Source organism: Tympanuchus pallidicinctus, unplaced genomic scaffold (assembly GCF_026119805.1).
Source record: "Tympanuchus pallidicinctus isolate F22 unplaced genomic scaffold, pur_lepc_1.0 scaffold24, whole genome shotgun sequence".
NCBI lineage: Eukaryota > Metazoa > Chordata > Aves > Galliformes > Phasianidae > Tympanuchus > Tympanuchus pallidicinctus.
This window is the reverse complement of record NW_026294741.1, coordinates 6,324,404-6,343,689: the sequence shown is the minus strand read 5'-3', so window position 1 is coordinate 6,343,689 and position 19,286 is coordinate 6,324,404. Positions and strand designations below refer to the sequence as shown.

General features: G+C 46.3%; 1 protein-coding gene across 8 annotated transcripts in view; it reads left to right on the top strand.

The window, feature by feature from the left end:
• Window positions 1-19,286, top strand: part of COL26A1 (collagen type XXVI alpha 1 chain) — a 158,692-nt gene that overhangs the window by 114,069 nt on the left and 25,337 nt on the right. For all 8 annotated transcript variants that reach the window (XM_052688862.1, XM_052688858.1, XM_052688860.1 and 5 more), the window contains 3 exons: window positions 2,281-2,342; window positions 14,174-14,327; window positions 16,947-16,991. In XM_052688862.1, the coding sequence (XP_052544822.1) occupies window positions 2,281-2,342; window positions 14,174-14,327; window positions 16,947-16,991 (261 nt within the window). The remainder of the gene's footprint in view (window positions 1-2,280; window positions 2,343-14,173; window positions 14,328-16,946; window positions 16,992-19,286) is intronic.

Genomic DNA, 19,286 nt, shown 5'->3' with positions numbered 1-19,286 from the left:
TGCTTCAAGAGCAGAAGGGCTGCTGGGCTGGTGCTGGCTGGAGTGCCCACCCCTTGAGCTGCTTTGCCGTGCACACAGGAGTGGTACAAGCCCTTTTTTGAAATGAGCTCTCCAAATAGAGCTTAAATTATCAACATGTCTCAAAATCTACACCAGAGATGATTTTCAGGCAGTTCAAACCAGTCTCTCTGAAACCTATGGGAGTCATTAGTATGTGCAAGCCAGCAGAAGGGAGAATAGGACTCCATATTTTATTAGCTCTGTAGCACATCTGGTACGCCTTTTGGCTCTTGGGAGCACTGGATTTATTTTTCCTTATCTTTCTATGGGGATGAACAAGATCAAAAGCATGAAGCTGGTTGCACACAGAGCATAACTCGCTGTTTCTCACACTTCAGGCAGATCCAGACCAAGAAAGCCTCACTCATTTCCTTCCTGGTGGGACAACACACCTATGGCACTTGTGTATCCATGTGCCAGCTTATACCAAAAACTGCTTTTGTCCAGGATTAGTTGTGGAGAATAACAATAAGGAAATGTTATATGTTGTTAGAAGAAAGTCCATGTCAGCAGTGACCTGTGAGGAAATCTCTCCATCAAAGCGTGCATGAACCACCAGATGCTTTGTTTGGAAAATGTCCGGCACCATCGGCTGGAAGCTGTGTGTCTGACCCTTTTGGGAACTGCTCAGCTCCCCAGGGAGGGTTTCTGTGATCCTATGGGGTCAAGGAGAGAATTTCTTTGGAAGGTTTACGCAGTGGGGGGTTGGTTGCTGTTAGTACTCAAGCAATCTTCTTGGGCTGTAAATCACTGCTGAGGAACAGCCAAACTTCCTGGCCCTCCAAGCCACGTACTGAAATCTTTGTATGGCTGAGAGCCATCAGTGCATACCATGTGCTCCATAAAACTGAGAAGAGTTTGTGGGTGAAGATCTGAGAGGTTCCACAGGGGTCCTCTTCCAGAAGGGGAGCATGGCTTGTTAGGGTCGACAACTGAATGCCAGCTGTCCTGGTGGTGGTTGGGTAGGGCAAAGCCCATGTTTTCCTGAACATTCATCCCATTCTTCTCTGTAGGTAGGCAGTGGGGTTACTCAACATCCTCTGCATCAGCGCAACTTCCTTGTAGCCACACCTGCACAGTTTGTTCAATGCCTCAGAAATTATGGGTCAGCCTTCCCCATGGAAATACTGGCAGCCCCATGGAAATATTGGCAGTAAGTGCTGCTTCAGTGGGCATTAAGGGACCCAGAAATGCACTCAGAGATGTGCATCCCCTCTCTGGGACATGAGCTGGTGGTGATTGATCACCTGAGCGTGGGTAGTTTACTTTCAGTAATGCTTTATGTTGCAACTCTTTTTCCCTTTTTAAAACCAGTTGAGCTTCAGAAGTTGTGATAGGTGAGCACACCGTATGGAAGGCTTCTCTGCTCACTGGGAGCAGGCATCCAGCACTGCTGTGAAGTACTGGGAAAGTGCTTGGTGATTAAATCTCTGGTCAGGTCTTCATCCTCCTTCACTCACTTTAAAACTGCTGAAATGAAAACAGAGGCAAAGCAGCAGGCCTCCTGTTTAGATAAGTGATGTCCTTTGTACCAAGCAATCATTTTAAACAGCACTCAGAGCCCATTAAGCAAACGTTTGTTCTTGGTAAGGCATCCTGTCAAGACCCCTTTGGTGGCTGCTGCCTATCAGTTGCTTCTATGCAGTGAAGTGAGATGGAAACCACTTCATGCCTCAGCCCTGGGGTTGGTTTTGTTTTTTCTCACTGTTGCTGAGACTGATGAGTTGTTGTGGGGGTGGCTACAGAGCCTGGGGACGCAGCAGGACACAGCAGGACCCCGCAGAGATGGGGGTTCTCTACGTGCATTGCTTCCTTCAGTGTTTCAGCAGGATTGGAGCAGTGGCCGTGCAGCCTGGTGTTCTGAGGTGGGAGCACAGCCCTTCCACTGCCACCAGCATCTCTGCTGGTGTTAACAGGTTGTAGTGGTTGCAGCATAAAAAATCCTAAACCCCATTTTTCTCCCCGTACTTTCTGCCCACTGGGAACCTGGTTTCACACTGCAGCACTGAACAGCCCCAGACAACATTTCAGGTAATGTGGCTGTGGCTGCTTACCTGCACAATGGTGTCAGATACTTATTTTCTTCCCTGTGTAACTGATCTCAAAGCACTTTGCTGTGTGCTTTAGATTGAAAAGGGACCTGGACCTGCAGGGTGAAAGCTATGGATGAAAATGCAAAGTACATAAAGATTTCACATGATGTTGTTTTACTCTTTCCAGAATGCATGAACTGCACGAGGTTAGCAGATATGACTGAGAGGCTGAACACGCTTGAGGCAAAGGTAAGGATGTGCCTTTATTCTTCTGTTTGGCAAAAGATTTCCAGGAGTTGCTGGAGAAGAAGGTGGGGAGTTGGTAGCCCTCGAAGAGATGAGGACGCTGTCCTATCTGTGCAGCCAGCAGGGGCAGCAGTTTCAGCTGGTGTGCACCAAGAGGGGACATAAAGCAGGGATTCCCCTGGCTCAGGAAAGAAGTAGGCTTCTATTCTGTCTCTCTCACTCAAATGCCTTGTGGAACATTACCAAGCAGAGCAGTACTGGTTTGCAGATTTCTGTGAGAACAGTTGTTCAGCCTGCTCTTCAGTTGCCATCCATTCCTGTGGTTTCAGCCCCTTTCTCAAATATGGGAGGCTTTTACACGCAATTTAATGGAAAAAAATGTTAAGGGGAGACCTTCACATTGTGCTTTTTTCCCCTGAATTGTTTTAATTTCTACCTACTGGGATTCGGATGAGTTGTTCCAATCTAGTTACAGAGACGCTGAGTCAGTCGGTCCACTTTGATTTGGGGTCCCTCGGTGCCAGCCCCATCCTAGCTGTTGGATATGGTGCTTTGGTTCCTTTAAAGCATGTGCTGCTGTTATTATTCATTAACAGATGGTTATCGGTGACATAAAAGAATTTGGGGAGAAACCTTTGGTGGGAGAGGTTGGATGTGTGGTGATTTTGAGGCCGGTGCATGATAGTCTGGTAATTTGGGAATTGTCTGAGCTGAAATGAAGTGAGCAATGTTGTCTGGAACTTCCTCAAAGCCTTCGCAGTTATATTTCACTTCGGGGAAAATGAAAGGGGAGGGGGAATGAAATTGTGGGGAATTGTGAGTTGTTCGAGTGGAAACAACTGTTGTAGTGCAAAGGACAGAGCTGAGCTGGGCTGTGTTTCAGCGCAGCGGGACCTGGCAGGTGGGTGTTCTTTGGCAGCAGTGAGCTGGAGGCGTTGGGAGAGGAGAGGGGCTGGTGACCGACCTCTGTGCATGCAGTCCTGAGTCCAAGTAAGACACGGACTAGCCTCAGAGAGATGTAAATCAGCCCTCCCATGCTCAGCCTGCAGCCAGCTCTACCTTCCTTCCCTTTCCAGGGCTTTCTTTATTTGACTCACTGGAAATTCATAACTAAGACCCTGTTTTGAAGTCCTGACAGCAAAGGACCTGGACTCTGCTTGCTTGCATCAGACAGCAAAGTGTAAGAGGCTAAACTCAACTTTCACCGCAGGACCTGGTGGAGTGGGAGGCAGCTCCTGTCCTCCCAGACCCCCTCAAGAATTCTTAGCCCACATGTGAAAGTACATCCAGGTCAGCAGATTTCTTGTACAGGTATGAAGGTGGCTGAAATCAGGTGTATAAAGTTCTTGTCATCTCAAAGCACTTCTGCTGTTGGCACCACTTGCCCAGTGCCCATGGTATTTGGGAAGTGCTGCCTGCTTGCCTTCTGCATAGGGGCTCTGCTGAAGGCAGGAATATGTCTCCTGCTCTAACCTGGGGCACATGTGCAGCACATGGCATTTTCCCCTTCTTGGCAGACCTGATGTGTTCTCTCAGAAAGGCTTTGTGTGTTGGCAGCCGTCATGCTGCATACTGCTCTGCATTTGGGAGGCAGCACTGAGCAGTCAGCCAGTAAACACAGTGTTGACAGCTGAAGACTTTGCCATCCTGCAAACCCCTTGACATGAGGACAGTGAGTAAGATGTATGTGAGCTCCAGGGCCAAGATGGAACCAGCTGGACCTTTGAAGGGTTTTGGTGCCATTATCAAGCAAAGCCCACCTTCTCCCTGCCTTCCTGAGCCTGGGACTTTGCATAACTCGCACTTACAGGTCATGGGGTGACAGACTCTTGACAGAAGAATTACTTGTATGCCAGGACCAACTGTGGCCCTCCAAGACTCCAGGTAACTGGAAACCGTGCTGAACCACAGACTGGATCAGCTGGCGGAGCCACTGAACTTAACAGACATGGGGCACTTTGGTGGTGATGATCTTTGGCAGCTCCATCAGCTGATCCTGGTCTCTGTGTTTTAGTGCCACATCACTGTGCAGTCCCAGGCACCTTGTATCGCTGAGTGGACACTGCCACTGGAGGTTTGTCTGGCCTGTAGGAGCACTGCTGTCATCTGTTTTAGCCATGAGAGCATTCTAAATGTGAGCATTTGTGTGACACCTCATTTTCACTGTAGTTTGAAAAGTTACAGCTTGGAACACTTGCGTTTCCAACTTGACCTTTCTCTAGCTAGTAATATTCATTTACTTCTTAGCCAATTACAAAAACAAGGAAAATCCCTGAGCTCTGGGGAGATAATGAGGCAATTTATGTTGTTGTTGAGATGGGTTTCTTTTTGTCTTGACTGTGCTCCCCCAGAGACCTAAGTTGTGAGCAAAGCTCATCAAAGGGTTTACTTTTATGGAGGGAAATGAGTTATCTGTTTATACTGCGATGTGCTAAAGATAATATATCTGGTAGAAGAGAATCTTCTGCAGCATAGCCTAATAGTGATGATATTCATCTGCTGGCTTCCACTTTGTTTGATACGTTGTGGGTGCAGTGCAAAAATTGATGTTATATAGCGATCAAATGGAGAGTGAAGCAACATTACATGAACACAGATGCTATACACAGGAGGAACATGCTGATTCACCCTTTTTTCCAGGTTAATTCAAGTTCATTTTGATCTACACAAGCAGTGCAGTGACCTCAGTTGTTGTAATTCAGCAATTGCTAGCGTGGTTGAAAAAAGTGCTTCCATTCATTTAAAACAGTTTGCATTCCTGCTCTGGATGTTGGAGAAGTATCTCTATTTTTCATCAAGTGATGCTCAATAAAGCAGTCGTGTCTTAATATGCCTTTGGTGAAAGTGTCCACAGGATAGCTGCTCCCTGGAAGCTCTCATTCCTGAAAAGATGAGGAAACATCTTCTTGGATATGAGAAAGTACAGAACTCCTTAGCCTTGCATGGGTTGTGGTTGGAGTACCCTGTGTGCGAAACCTCGAGATAATCTCTGCGTTATTTATGACAATCCCGAATCAAAAGGGAGGCTGCATTCCAGTGACATGAGGGGGCACTTGCACTTGAAGAGTGTAAATCAGAAAAGGTCACCCATCAGTGGCTTTGCTGCTTTTGTCCTTTTGAATTTCAACCCATGCTGAGCTCAGGAAATGGTCACAGGGAGGAACAGCCCGCCTCAATGGAGCTTCAAACAGGTCTGGCCATGGTGCAAGGGTATGCAGAATGCACGTATGTCCTCCAGTGGCTGTGAAGAGTAAGGGTATGCTAAACAAGCTGAACAACCATGGAAGAACAGGCTGCAAGTCCGTTGTTTCTTCTTTCATCCCTCCTCTTCTGGAGGCCCCTACAGCTGTCCCTCTGAAGTGGGGATGTAACTAGAAGTGCTCTCATCTCTTTTTATTGCGAGGATGAGCTGGTTCATACAACTTGTAAGATCAGCGTCCAAATGAGGTAATAAAAGTAACGCTCTGATTTTTGTAATATGAGAGTTGGATTAGAAAGTGAGAGGCGAGAAAACAGAGTGGAAAATGACTCAATAGGGAGTGCTTACGTTGCCTTTGGGGAAAAGAGATTGAGATGTGGCTGAACTGTGGGGCAGAACAAATGCACCTCGTGCACTCCTTAGTGCTGCTCTAGGATGTCCTTGTGCTTGTGAGATGTTTCTGTGTAATGGGAAGTGAAAGGAGATGGAGTCTGGATCCATCCGTATCTCCGTGTTCAGAGTTACATGGAGTTGGGCCTTTACGTTTGCTTGATACCACAGCCATTGGGTGCCACAGGTTTGAAAGCTTGGCTGATAGTGTTGAGTTTGAAACCTGCAGGTTGTGGGAACGTACATCAGGGAAGATGGTGGAGAGGCTGGAGTCGAGAACGAGAAAATGTGCAGGGAGGGACACAAACTACCCCTCCTGCAATCTGCCAAACCTCATTTCTCTCCTATTATGTCTTGCCCACCATGACTACAAGCATCTCACACCCCTCTTTTATCTCAAATAAAAAGCTTTTCCTGATGCCACCACACTTTTCTAGAGCACAGCCCTTCTTTTCTGGCATTCCTGGGACCGGGACAAAGCCCAGATAAACTGTGCTGAAGCTCAAAATTGCTCAAAATTCCTGCAATGTCAGGGGAGACCAGAGGTGCTGCCCACCTCCTGCAGTGCTAGCAGGAGGGCAGGCAGCTGCCTAAAGCTTTCTGCTCAGTTGGTTCTCTACAACCCCAGTTCTTTTTAATGAACTGCACCGCAGAGTTATGGGCAGTGGGATATTAATCCCAGCATTTGGTTAGAGCTCGAGTGCAGCATTTGATCTGAGTTGATATAAGCCAGTCTTATCTCCTGACACCACTTTTGAGAAGTTCATGGCATTTCACTTACAGCTGTAATGCAGGGAGATAACATTACATATCTAGTGTCTGATTGATTCATTGTGTGATTGATAAATGACATGCATATTTTTTGCATGAAAGCAGTCCTTGTAATGTGATTCCCTGCGCAGAAGTTTCTGAAGGGTTTTAAAGAAAATCTTTGTGCAGTACAGAGGTTTGATCAATACTTTGCTATTTATATGAAATCACCCTATTTATGTAGAACAGATTACCACACAGCACCTTCACTACCCATGTCTTTTGATTACGAAGCACCATTCCTTGGAGCTTTACTACAATGAAATGATTTTCTATCTGCCTGTTCTTCCAAGCAGCTGTCTGTGGTGTTTTATGGGGCTGCCTTTTCCTGCTCTGACAGACACTGCAACAATCTCCTGCTGAAGTGTGGAAGTGTTTGGAATACAGAAAATGTTTTGAGGTACTGTAGCACGGCCAAGGGACTCAAGGGGTGAAAACCCAGTGGTGTGGCTGTGAGGCTGAGTGGACACTAATGGTTGCCTGACATTTGAAAGACCTTTGTGGATATTCCATGTTGTGAATTCGATCGCCACTAGCAGTTATTTGTTTTTCTTCTGTTCAGAACAGGAAGGTAGCCTAGATCATCTCTGAGGTTTCCTGATGACCAGTGCAGAATCTGTTCTTCCACTTCCAACAAAGAACTGAATTTCAGAAGTATTTAGTCTATTTTTTGCAGGTAGTTTTATCTAGGAGCAAGAACAAACTGAAATGAATGCCTGCAAAATGTGCAAACGATCTGGTGAGTTTCTGTAGTCAGTCAATATAACAGCAACCGAAAGAATAAAACTTTAAAAGTGATTTTTAAGGAGAGATGATGAAACAAAACTTTGTGGGTGAACTGAATTTTCTGTCAAAGGTCTTAATCTGAGCTGCCACATTTATTGGACCAGCAATACTCATGCCTCTGCTTAGCAGGTATTGGCTTCCTCTGATGTGAGCATGCCTCTGTCTTTCAGAATGACACTTCAAATCCTTTCATTCTCAAGCTTAACAATTTTTGGATCTTATTTGTTATCACTGTTGGATAGAAGGAGAAATCTGTCCCCTGAGACTGCTGCATGTGTTTGGCAAATGCTGTAAATAATTTGCCAGAACTACAATAACACTTAAAGACCTCCCTCTCCACCACCCCATCCTGCCAAGTGTTTTAGTTACAAGTTTGGCATTTTTAGTGAAATATATTTAATATTTTCATAAAATAACTTTGAACAATTCAAGTTTCCTTTAACATACAACTTAATTTGCCAAGCAAGTCCTCTGTCTGCATTAGGAAGTGCTTTTGGTGTGTTTACTGCCTGGGAATATTAAGTTGGCAAGTTTTGGTTTTAAGAGGGGTACTCTTGTGAATAAAATATAGGTAATAGCAAGGGAGGTACATGGGGAGCCTATGAGATGTATGTACTCAGGTCCTTTACTGCATGTTTGGGCACAGGATTAAGCTTCCACTCAGCTCTCAGAAATTCTGGTGGAGCTCCGCAAGGAAAACAAGATCCAAAAAGTGACTTGGGGTCCTTTTTCTTCACCAGGAAAGAACCCAGCCTCTCATTTTTTCCAGCTGTGCTGCTTTCTTCCTGCAGCTCCTCATCTGTAGCCCAGTGCAGGAGAGGAGCACAGAAGGCAACTCAGTCGACTGGAGCTGGCTGATGCGAACGTCTCAACCAGAGCTGAGTGCTTCTCACCTGATGGGAAGCAGAGCTGATCTCAAAGCCATTGCTGGGAACAGATGTTACTTTCTCAGGACTGACTTCATCTCAGGCTGGCCTGGCTCCATGTCCGTAGCACTGCTACATCCCCAGCAGGTGACGAGCAATAAATTGGGCAGAGAGTAATGATGTGATTTTGAGAGTGGAAGGTTATAGCTCCGGTTTATTTTTATCAGGTGTTTTAAAGTAATGGTGGGGAGTCTGATTTCACTCTGAGCTTCTCTGTGCAATTCGCTCTGCAGTGAGCTCTTAGCACAGCATTTTGAGCACTGTTGGATCCTTTCCACATCCCGCTTTGTTCCCTGGCTCTAAAATGCAGGGGTGCCAGGGCTTTACAGCAGCAAAGGTAAATCTCCAACCTGTAACAAGAGCTGGTGAGGCATTGGAGCAGGCTTCTCAAGGAGATGATGGGGTCACCATCCCTGGAGGTTTTCAAGAAAAAGGGTAGATGTGGCACTGAGTGGCCTAGAGCAATCACATGAGTGGCTTGATGGTCGGACTGGATGGTCTTTCCAACCTTAACAATTCTATGATTCTAAGTTCCCCAGGTGCCTCTGAGTGCAGCAGCACAGTGAGGAAGTGCCAGTCCTTCCTTGCTGCTGCTCTCTCAGGCAAAGCCCCAATGGTCTGGTGATCTGCTGAACTTTAACTGGACTTCATCTAGTAGGTTGGCCTATGATTTTGTGCTTTCTGTGTCTCCCTTGAAGAAGATGTCTGCTGATGAAACAGTCACTTTTTGCCACCTCTTTTTTTGGAAATCCTGTAAAACTGTAAAGGAATCCATGTACCTTTGCAGAAAGAGCATAAGCTGTGTTACCTATGGCTCATCAGAACCCTTTTTTTTTTGTTTGTGGTCTTCCATGCAATAGCTGATGACATAAGCTTTACCTTTTGGTCTACATTGGGTCAGTACAATGACATCAGCAATTGCTTGTGGTGTAATTTATCAATATGACGAAACCTTTTCCATTCACTAATTAGCTTGTCTCCTTTGGCTGTAGCCTCTAAGATGCTGTAAAGATGAAGTCACCGCAACTCTCTGGGTACCTAGTCCATCAGACTGTAGTGGACACTTACTGAATGCCTTTTGGCTTTCAAAACCAAACAACTGTGTCTGTATTACAGCTTTGTGTTCACAGGTCTCATAAAACTACAAGAGATGCCATTCACCATCAAAAAGCTTTACCATTGTAAAGCTCCCTGTTTAGCTCTGTGTCTGAATGAGTGATTAAAAACTTCTTACATTTTGCCAAATAATTTGCTAGAAAGAAAGATACATCCAGCAAGTTATGCAATTACCATTATTAATCAGTTCATGACTTTATGAGATCGAGGGAATCTTATTTTACACTTGAATTTTTAGCTGATGAGCTAGGTTCACACAGTTTCTTTCCCTCCTTTTCAGAAAGGAATGGAGGGGAGTTCATTCTGTCAGTGCTGTCAGAGCAGATATCCCCTATTTGTTTATTAATAATATCCATCTGGATTATGTCGAATGATCCCCCCTGCATTTCCATGGGTTTTTATCCAAAGAAAAACGTTCTGAGCCCCGTTGTATCCATTTTGAAATTGCTAGGAGCCTGGCTGTTCTTCCCCTGTTTCTAGCACCTACTAGTTACAGGACATCAGGAATGCAAGCAGAGGGCAGATGATGGGAGGAGGCTGTTTTTGTGAAATCTTCTTTTGATGTGTGCAAACAACCAAAATAGGGTTCTTAACAGCCACTGTAAGCCAAAAAAAAATCCTCTGACACTTACCATCTCAAAAAGATGAAAACCTTCCTCCCATTTCCATTGTCCCTGGGCTGAGCTTTTGATCTGACGCAAGAAATGTGGTATGTGTCTGAAGTTTAGAGAGTTTATGCTGGCAGATGGGAAAGAGGGAGCCGGCTTGAGCGAGCCTGGACCGAGCTGGGACCGAGCTTCAGGCACGGAGTGCTAACGTCCCAGCGAGGGCCCTGATGTGAGCGGGCCGTGCCTGGGAGAGCCAGGCTTCTTGCCATGGGAGACAGTGAGTGCCAGGAGCTGCTGAAGTGAGCCTTGGGGCCTGGTGGGACCTGCAGAGCCCTCACAGCCATCACCCCTGTCCCCAGCACGGCCTGCAGGCCGCTCAGCCAGGCGCTGCATCAGGCCTGCTCCCGCTGCGCTGCTGGCAGCAGGCAGACCCAGCACTGCTATCCTCCCAGTCCGGCTCAGCCGAGCGGGAGGGGGGGGTGTCTGGAAGGCAGAGGCAGGCCCTGTTCTGGTGGGACCTCTCCTGCCAGAGGCTCTGGTTCAGCACGTCCAGTTGTGCTCCGATTTGACTTTTTGTTTCTGTACGTGCAAAGAGGCAAAACCCTGAGTGCTGTGCTGACTCGAGGCCATCCTTCCCCTTGCGCAATGCAGTGCAAGTTGGGAGGACAGTTCTCCACATCTTGAGCAGTGATCTGCCCTCCTGCCACCACCAGCAGCAAGCTCAGATTCCACCCTTTGCACCACCTCTGTGCCTTCTGCTCGACTGTGTGACTGACGTGATCCACGGCTTCAACACGCCTCCTTTATGCACCATTTCCTGCTCCTTTATTTTCCTCACAGCCCTTGCACTGTAGGTGATGAGAGGTGGGCACTGCCTGCTGTGAGCATTCCCACCCTTCGCTCTTTGCCGCCTTCCTCTCTCCCTCAACCGTGTGGACTAGGAAATACTCAGCCTTTAATGCGGAGACTCTAATACATTGCACGTTTTGCTCATTTGCTTTCTGGCCGTGAGCCCCTGTGGTATCATTTTCCAGCAGTTTACTCAGAGGGCTAGAAACTTTCTTTTTTTGTTTAATGAAAGTGGGAATTCACCCTGAATCCCTCAACTAGGGCAATGGCAGCTTTAAGAAAAACAGAACGTGACAGATAATAGATGAACGTCTCCAGTGCTCTCATAAGGACCTGGTTTCTGCTGCATGCTGTGCTAGCTTGCAAAAGGACACTCCTCGCCGAGAGAAGTGTTTGCACTTTGTGAATGTGACTGAATCCCTTGTGCTTTCCCTCCTTCACTTTGGCTCTCAGGATCTCACGGATGTGAAAGCTCTCTTCTTTTTCGTTTACATCTCTTGGACACATTTTCAGGCCTAATCATAAAAACTAGATTTTCTCACAAATTTCAAGTCCTGAGGCTTCCCAATCTCTTGTCATTTTGTGCCCTGGGAAAATAAGCTCGTTACTATGGCTCGAGCCCTGGTGACCACGGAGTGCACTCAGCCAATCTATAAAAGTGCACACTAGATTATTTCATGCATGCCTTTAAGTCCTTTACAGCGTTTATCAGCAATGCACTCATTTGAAACATGTTTTTTTAATGAAAAGGGTACCGTTGCCACTGTTTAGTGTTGATTATGTGGTAACACGTTTTTATTATCACCCATAAAAATGATTTGGAGCTGTTCCTGCAGCCGGGCTGTGCTAGCTCTGCTTACACTGCCCCGGGGTTGCAGGCCCTGCAGTTTGCTGCTCTCTGACCATGGATTTACTGTCACCTCATCCTGCAGCACCCCTTGGCCATGGCAGAGCTGTGCCCAACACAGCCTGCCATCCTCTTGCCACTGCAGGAGCATCCAAACCATGGCCTGGCTCTGGTCCCTCTAGTTCACCACCACACAGATTGGTCTTGCCTCTATTGCTGAGTCTGCTTTGGCAACGCTGTTCAGGTATTTTGCCAGGGAAGCAAGAGGATAATATAACAGTATAAACTGGTTCAGAAAATGCCTTCAGTGCTCACTTGAGCCCCACGTCAATGGGAATTAAGTCCGATTGTGGCAAGGCGCATGCTTGAGTGTTTGTTGAACTGATGGCATATTTCCTTCAGCCTGACAAATTACAGGGCAGGAGCACAGAAGTGGATGAGGCATACAGGACCGATTCCTTTCTTGCCTTGCATCCGAGAAGCTGTTGGATAGAAGCAGGGCTCACAGTGGCCTGATTCCTTTTGCTTTTTTATTACTATTAAAGTGAGGCTCTGGACCCAGGAACAATGCAACAAAGGAGGAGTTTCCCTTGTTTGCAACAGCTGAGGTTCAGTTCCCCTGCACTTAAGCTAGCTCCCAGTTTAATTAGTTTCTGATTCAGTTCTGTCAGGCCAGTGCATTCTGCAGGAAGTTCATCATTCCTGGCATTGCTGTAATTCTGGCTCTCACCAGGCCTTGCAATAAATAAGTGATAAACCCCATAATAATTGCAAGTTAAAAACAAATGAGTGGAGCCAAGTCACTCTCATTTATAATTGCGGTGTGACTTCATTATGTAAAGACAAATGCAGCATGTAAAAACTGAAACTTCTAGGGATTTAGTGGAAAGTTTCAGCTGTATTCTCTTTTATTTCCCCTACCAGTAAATCAGGATTGGATTTGGTCGTTTCCAAACAGGGGGTACCAGTGCTATAACAAATCACAATGATGCACTCCTCAAACTGTTTTCTGGTGTAGAGTTTACTGGGGGTGCTGAGTGCTTGGATCAGAACTCTAGTTCTGGACACCTCAGCCCTGCTTCTGCTCCATGGGCACCCTGTTTCTCATCTGGGCTTTGCCAGGTGAGTGCAGGGCTGCAGCAGTGCATCCCAAGCACAGCTCCTTGCCTGCCCTGCAGGGCAAGCAGTTCTGCCCTTGGCTTTTCTGAGCAGCTTCTGCCTAGCAAGTGGGGTAAAACTCATATGCAATGGAGCACAGGGGAGTGGCTGTTGTTGCTTAGTAGTTTGGGAGGCAGGGGGAAGGAGCATTTAGATTAAAACAGAAAAAGATATTGTATAAAAACCAAAAGTGATTACAAATTGCAATGACCGTTCCCCCTGGCTTCACTTTAACTGAGTTTATCAGAAGGCAGTGTCCACCTGGACCCTCCATTCTCCACTCCTTGTGGATATTTAGGGACATGGTTTAGTGGGCACAGTGGTGATGGGTCAGTGGTTGAACTGGAGAGCTGTAGTGGTCATTTCCAACCTTTATGATTCAACAGCATTTAAGCTTTTTGCAGTTTCATGTCGGCCGCCAGTGGAGGGGAAGCACAGTCAGAATCATACAGGACAAAAAGGATTGTTTGGCCAAGGAGCTTAGGTTGTGAGCAGCCCAGACAGCTCTGGGACACACACTGGGATGGGGATTTATTTGAGTTGTGAGTTTTAATAGTACTCTACTACTGCTACGCAGAGCTTTTTGAGGAAATCGCCTCTTTTTTATTTGCTCCAAAATTAAATCACTTCAGCTCTTTAAAAGCTTCATATTCTCTCTGGTCTTTAATTAAATAAGCTTTTGTCCTTTGACTTGCAGCCAGTAGTAGTCCCCAGACATTTCAGTCTATCACCTGGGGCATCCCACAGCCCTTTGCACGGCATTGGCTCTCAGTGATTCTAACCTGATTTCAACCTAGCAGTGGAAAGCTGTGTCCTCACTCCAGCTTTGCTCCCTGGTTTCTGTTCCTCACCGGGGAGACAGTCTCATTGAGGCTTAATGTCTGCAATCAGTGAAGCCCTCTATGAAGAGGACGTGCAGCGCTGCACTGGACTCTCCTGCAACATAACAGCCAATTTCCAAGCTATTACTGCCTCTTTCCAGAAAACCAGTGGAGCTTCAACACCAAAAACCCTGCGGTCTTCTGTACAGTTACCCACATCTCCTGCTGGCAAGGGAGGAGTTTCAAGACTTCTCGGGGTTGAAGCTGTGTCAGTGGGAAACCATCCCACTGACCTTATCTGCCTTCCCTGTGTCCCCTCTCTAGATCCTTCTGCTTGAAGCCGCGGAGCGAAGCCCACCACTGGAAAACAACCTGCCCATCACTGGGACCACGGCCACCTGGTACGACGACTTGCTGCCGGATGCGTTTCCCCTGCTAAATCCCGGGACTGTCCTGAGGAAAACAGTGGGACCTGTTGGTAAGTGTGGTCTGCTCTCCATTGAGTCACTCTGCCTACATGTGTGGTACCTGTAGGATATTGTACAAACATAAAAGGTCGTGCCAAGCTCACTTAGCATTGAGAGCTTCACAGGACGGAGGTTGGAGGGAAACTCTAGCATCTCCTTTCCTTTGCTTTGTAAAGAAGAGGGCTAAGGTTTTCAGATGAGCAATTCTTTGTTTGCTCGTGGGCATGTTTGCTGATGCTGTGGGATGTGCGTGAGGCAGGCAGCTGCAGGAGGATCCCTGTCTGCTTTGCACCCTCAGTGGGGACAACTGTAGCATGGGAGAGCTGCAAGTGCTCGCTGCAAGGTGGGATTTTGCTCAGCAAGAGAGGCAGTTCAAGAGCTACACCTTGGTGTTAGGGTCAGAAGCAGCTTTACTCAGCTCCAGAGCCATCAGTCCTCCTGGAACTGGGGGTCGTTCATTCTAAAGGTTTAATATTGTTTGTGTCTGCATGGATCTGGAGACCTGGATAGCTCGAAACATTCCTGAGGAAACTCCAGAGAGCCATCACAGTGGGGTGCCCGGGACCACTTCTGTTCTCTTGTTGAGCTAAATGCAGTGTTTCTCCATCAGCAGTGGTGTGGGGAGGTAGAGGACTATGGCAGGGGTAATTCTTGGTTTTATGAGGAGGAACGACTTTCCCATGAATATCAGCATCAGTTGCACTCTGCATTATATTTTTTAAATTTACTGTAAACACAATGGGCTGTTTTATGATCCCTCTTGTGGCATGAAAAAAAAATACACTGACAAGAAATTCCCTCCGAGCCCACTTGGCTAGACAGATCACTCCGCATTGAATTTCCTTGACCTTGGCATCCTCAATTCAAGACCTCCACTCCCTGTCTGTCAGTTGCTTCACTTGCTCCCCAAGCAGTTCTTTATCCTCTATAGGGCCTACTTTCCTTTTTTTCTTTCTTTTTTTTTCCCCTTTATTTTGTCAGAGCGGTTTATTATGGCAGCCTTTCATGAGTGCAGCAGACTTGGAGCAACCAACATAGACCAGATGTCGTCCATGTTTATAATTTGACAGGATGCCACAACATGGAGGGAGGTTCGCTAACAATATGTTCTGCAAAGTATTTTCAGAACCACACTGACAGCTGCCAGGAACTGAATTAAAGCCGTTTCCCTCAGTGTCCGTTATGTGTTTGTTCTGCCTTCTCCATGTCATTTATTTTTGCTGTTGTTGTATCTCTGCACCTGCACTTTGTTGTGCTGAAGTGAATGTAAGCAACTGTACAGACAACTCTGTCCTTTCCACTCAGTGTCTTCTCCGTTCTGAGGCTCTGTATGCATGATAATCTGCTCAGCAAGGAGCAATGAGTGCTGCTCTCCCAGGCATTTGGCAGTGCTCTTAAGGAGAGCAATCTCTTGTAGCACTCACATCATGTTGACTCTATGGCCCAGTATCAGCAGATATCTGATAGAGAGCATCTCCCAAAACAGGATGTTGTTGTCTGAAGCTTGGTGTTATCAGTCAGACTCCCACACTGGGTAAACAGCTGCCTGCATGCTACCAGGTGTAGTTGTTACTCATTGTCACCTTTTGTTTTTCCAGCCTTGATTTATGTAACCTAAGTGTGGAATAACTCCTCTAGTGTAATAACTGGCGATCAGGCATGCACTGGGCCATTTCAGGTCAGCACAATGTCTTTCAGCAATCAGAAGTAATCAGTTAAGTTGCTTATTGACATGTGATTGCCTTCTCAATGCTCCAGCTGAGCTCTGCGTGCTTTGCTGAGGAGCTTTGGGGATGTTTCATGGATCAGGGTTCACACTTGGCTTCCTTCCCTCCCCACATCAGTTTGCATCTACCATTCAAACCCAGACAAGAAATGCACTGTGGATTTCAGTGAAATGTGGGGAACTTGATGCAGTTGGTTTAGGACAATGGGGACTGCCTGTTTTGTGTGATTTCAACATGGTTCTGTGACTTGTTGCTTAAAGTTAGCCTCAGGTTCCCTTGCAGCAGTTGCAGACCTCTGGAGATCTTTCAACAAGTGTCACCGTGGATTAGGTAGAAGTTAAACCTGAGTTTCCTGTGTGATTTGAGGCTGAGGAAAGCCAAACCTCTGTCCCTCCCATCACCTTCCACAGTGTTTTTGTGACATACTGCCTACTCTGCCCGCGTCTCCTCTTTCAGCCAAAGCAAATCCACATCCCAGCTTGCATGCTGCCAAGTTTCTAAACCCCAAGGACTAAGGGCAGGATGTTGGTACCTAACACAGAGATGGGTGATAGGAATCAGATGCTTTGAACGGTGGGAGTGTTTCTGGATGACCTTACAGCTCTGAGTTGGCTGATGCCTCCCCAGGCTGAGGTCCAGGAAAACTTGCTACTGTTTGTCAGGGTGACTGTTTCTTTTGTGAGTGACAGGGCTGAGAATAGACAACCATTTAAAAGCACTCGGAGCTGTTGAGACAGCTGCACTGCTGGCCCTTCTGATCAGCTTGTTAATCAACAGGATACATCTTACTGAGAATTAAGAAAATATATATACTCTAGCTGAGCCAGTTGGCAGCAAGAGACCTAATTTTTCTTATCTTCTTTTTTTTTTTCTTTCCTTTTTAACCCTGACCATTTTAATTAGAGCCTAAAGGACACAGAGGTGCAGAGGAGCAGCTAATACCACAGGGTAAGTGAACACTTTATTGCCTCTTTTATAGCGCAAAACGTTGCTGTGCCCAGACCTGTACATGATATTTTCCCCTCAAAAAGAAGAAAGATCCTGTGGCCACAAGCCCTCAACGATTCAGAGCCACGCAGATACAGAGAGGCTGGATTTCTCTTTGGGTTGTATTTGATCACGGGAGGCAAAACAGCAGGTTTATCATCTCTGAGACATTCTGTTCCCCCAGAACATGAAGGATGGAAACGCTGCCCACAGGAGAGGCACTGAAGGACACATGGCTGCAGCAGATGGGGCACGTGCTGAGTGATGGGAGAGCACACCACTATTACCTTAGTAGTGTGGCCTGCCAGGGGCACGGAGAGCTGCTGGTGATTATCAGGGCATTGATTTGATTTGCTCTGTACAGAGAATAATGTGTTCCTGTGTATACAGAGACCTTGGGGAAGAAAGGGAGCAGGTGTAATGTTGCAGGTTAATGAGAGGGCCAGGAAGAAAATCCAGGCCTCTGCCCATCTGATTTGGTCTCTAGCAGTAGGATGCTCACACTCTACCTGTTTTTTGTTGTTATTGTTGTTTTCTTCTGTGGGTTTTTCTTTCATATATTTCAGGAAATGAATGCTTTCCAGAGGCTTTGGCTTCTAAAGCAGTGCCACTGCAGCAGAGCTAAGAAATGCCAGCTGAAGATTTGGCCTGTTTGTATTTCCTCCCCCTCCTTTTTCCCTGAATCCTTCCCTATTTATTCTCCCTTTTGCACTTGTCTCTTTTATGCTGGTAACACCATTTGTCACCAGTATGAGCATTTGCCTGACACGTTACCTAGTGCTGCTTCTCTCAGCCTTTCCTTCAGCATTTTCCTCCTTCAGGGAAGTAAGTGCCAGTTTCTTTAAAGCTCCGCTGCTGCAGCATGATTGAGGATGCTAGCAGCAAATGATTGCTCTTGGTCTGCAGAAGTTCACAGGATTGATTTATAAAGATTGAATTGAAGAACTGAGGTTGACTTACATGAGTGAGGAAATGTTTTGACCCATGCTCAGCAGTACAGTGTGTTATGCTTGCAAACATTGCTTCTGCTGTTCCCTCTGTGCTGGGAAGAATTTGCTGCAGTAAAGGTGTGATGGGGGGCCTGGTAGGGTAGAAGAAGCCATTCAGTGCTCTAAGCAAATGGTCTTACTCTGTTAAATGGGCTCCTGATCACCTGCCTGAGCTCGCCAAGTGCAGCACCCACTGTGTCAGGTGGGATTTCGGCTTCAATCCATTGAAGGAGCCTTTCTTTCTATTCATAGAAAAGTCTGCAGCTTGCACCCTGTGGGTAAGCAAATTGATCCAAATGAAAATCTTAACTGAGCCTTGTGTGTTAGTACACAGCCTGGTTTCTTTGGGGCCAGCATGGAGGTGCTGCTTGGCCCACTTGTTTCTTTTCTTCCTTTTTTTTTCCCCCTCCATTCCTCTCCACTTCCTGCCCATTACATTTTCTCTTGCTACTGGTCTCGGAGAGGCCAGAACATCTCCTTATAGCAGGGGGGAAGATGTTGCCCAAAAACGAATCAAATCTGTGCTCTGCTGAGTTGTTCGTGAATGTAAAATATAGAGAGACTTGAAATCTGAATGTGCTGAACCTTGAACTCAGCCAGGTCTTCCTCTGGCTTTGTAGATGTCTGCAACTGCTTTCAAAAGCTCTGGTAGCCCGGAAACCAGGAACCTGTGACTCTGTCAGTTAATGCCTTTATTGTAACTATTAACCACTTAATGTGAGCAGACAGAATAACTCGCCCACCTCTGTAAGGTATTAAAGGCTTTACTGATGTTTGCAGAGCATTTAAGTGTATCTTTCCAAAGCAGCTTATGACCTTCGTGAGCAAAAGACAGTGTTTTTCTGAAAAATACTGTACAACTGCCAATTGTTGTTTTTATTTTGATAGTCTAAAGGAAGCAACATTAAGATTTTATTTAACATCAGAAATGGTCGCTTTCAGATAATGAATGCTGCCTGCATTTTTCTTAGGCTTAGGTAGGCTTATCTACCTCGTCTGAGTAGAGATGCCAAGGGGCTGTAATTACTGCGTAACTGGTATTTCCAGGTGGGCTTTCTCAGCATCCTACCTATTGATATAAATTAACAACATCTTGTTACTTCAAAATGGGTGCATTCACTTCACCTGCGGATGAAAAATGTTTGTGCACAGCATGGTGCACTCACTAGATAAATGAAAACAGGAGAAAACAAGGAAACATTTTTGACACAGAATCTCTGGGTGGTATGTATATGCCAACCAGAGCAAGTGGGAGACAAGGCTTGAT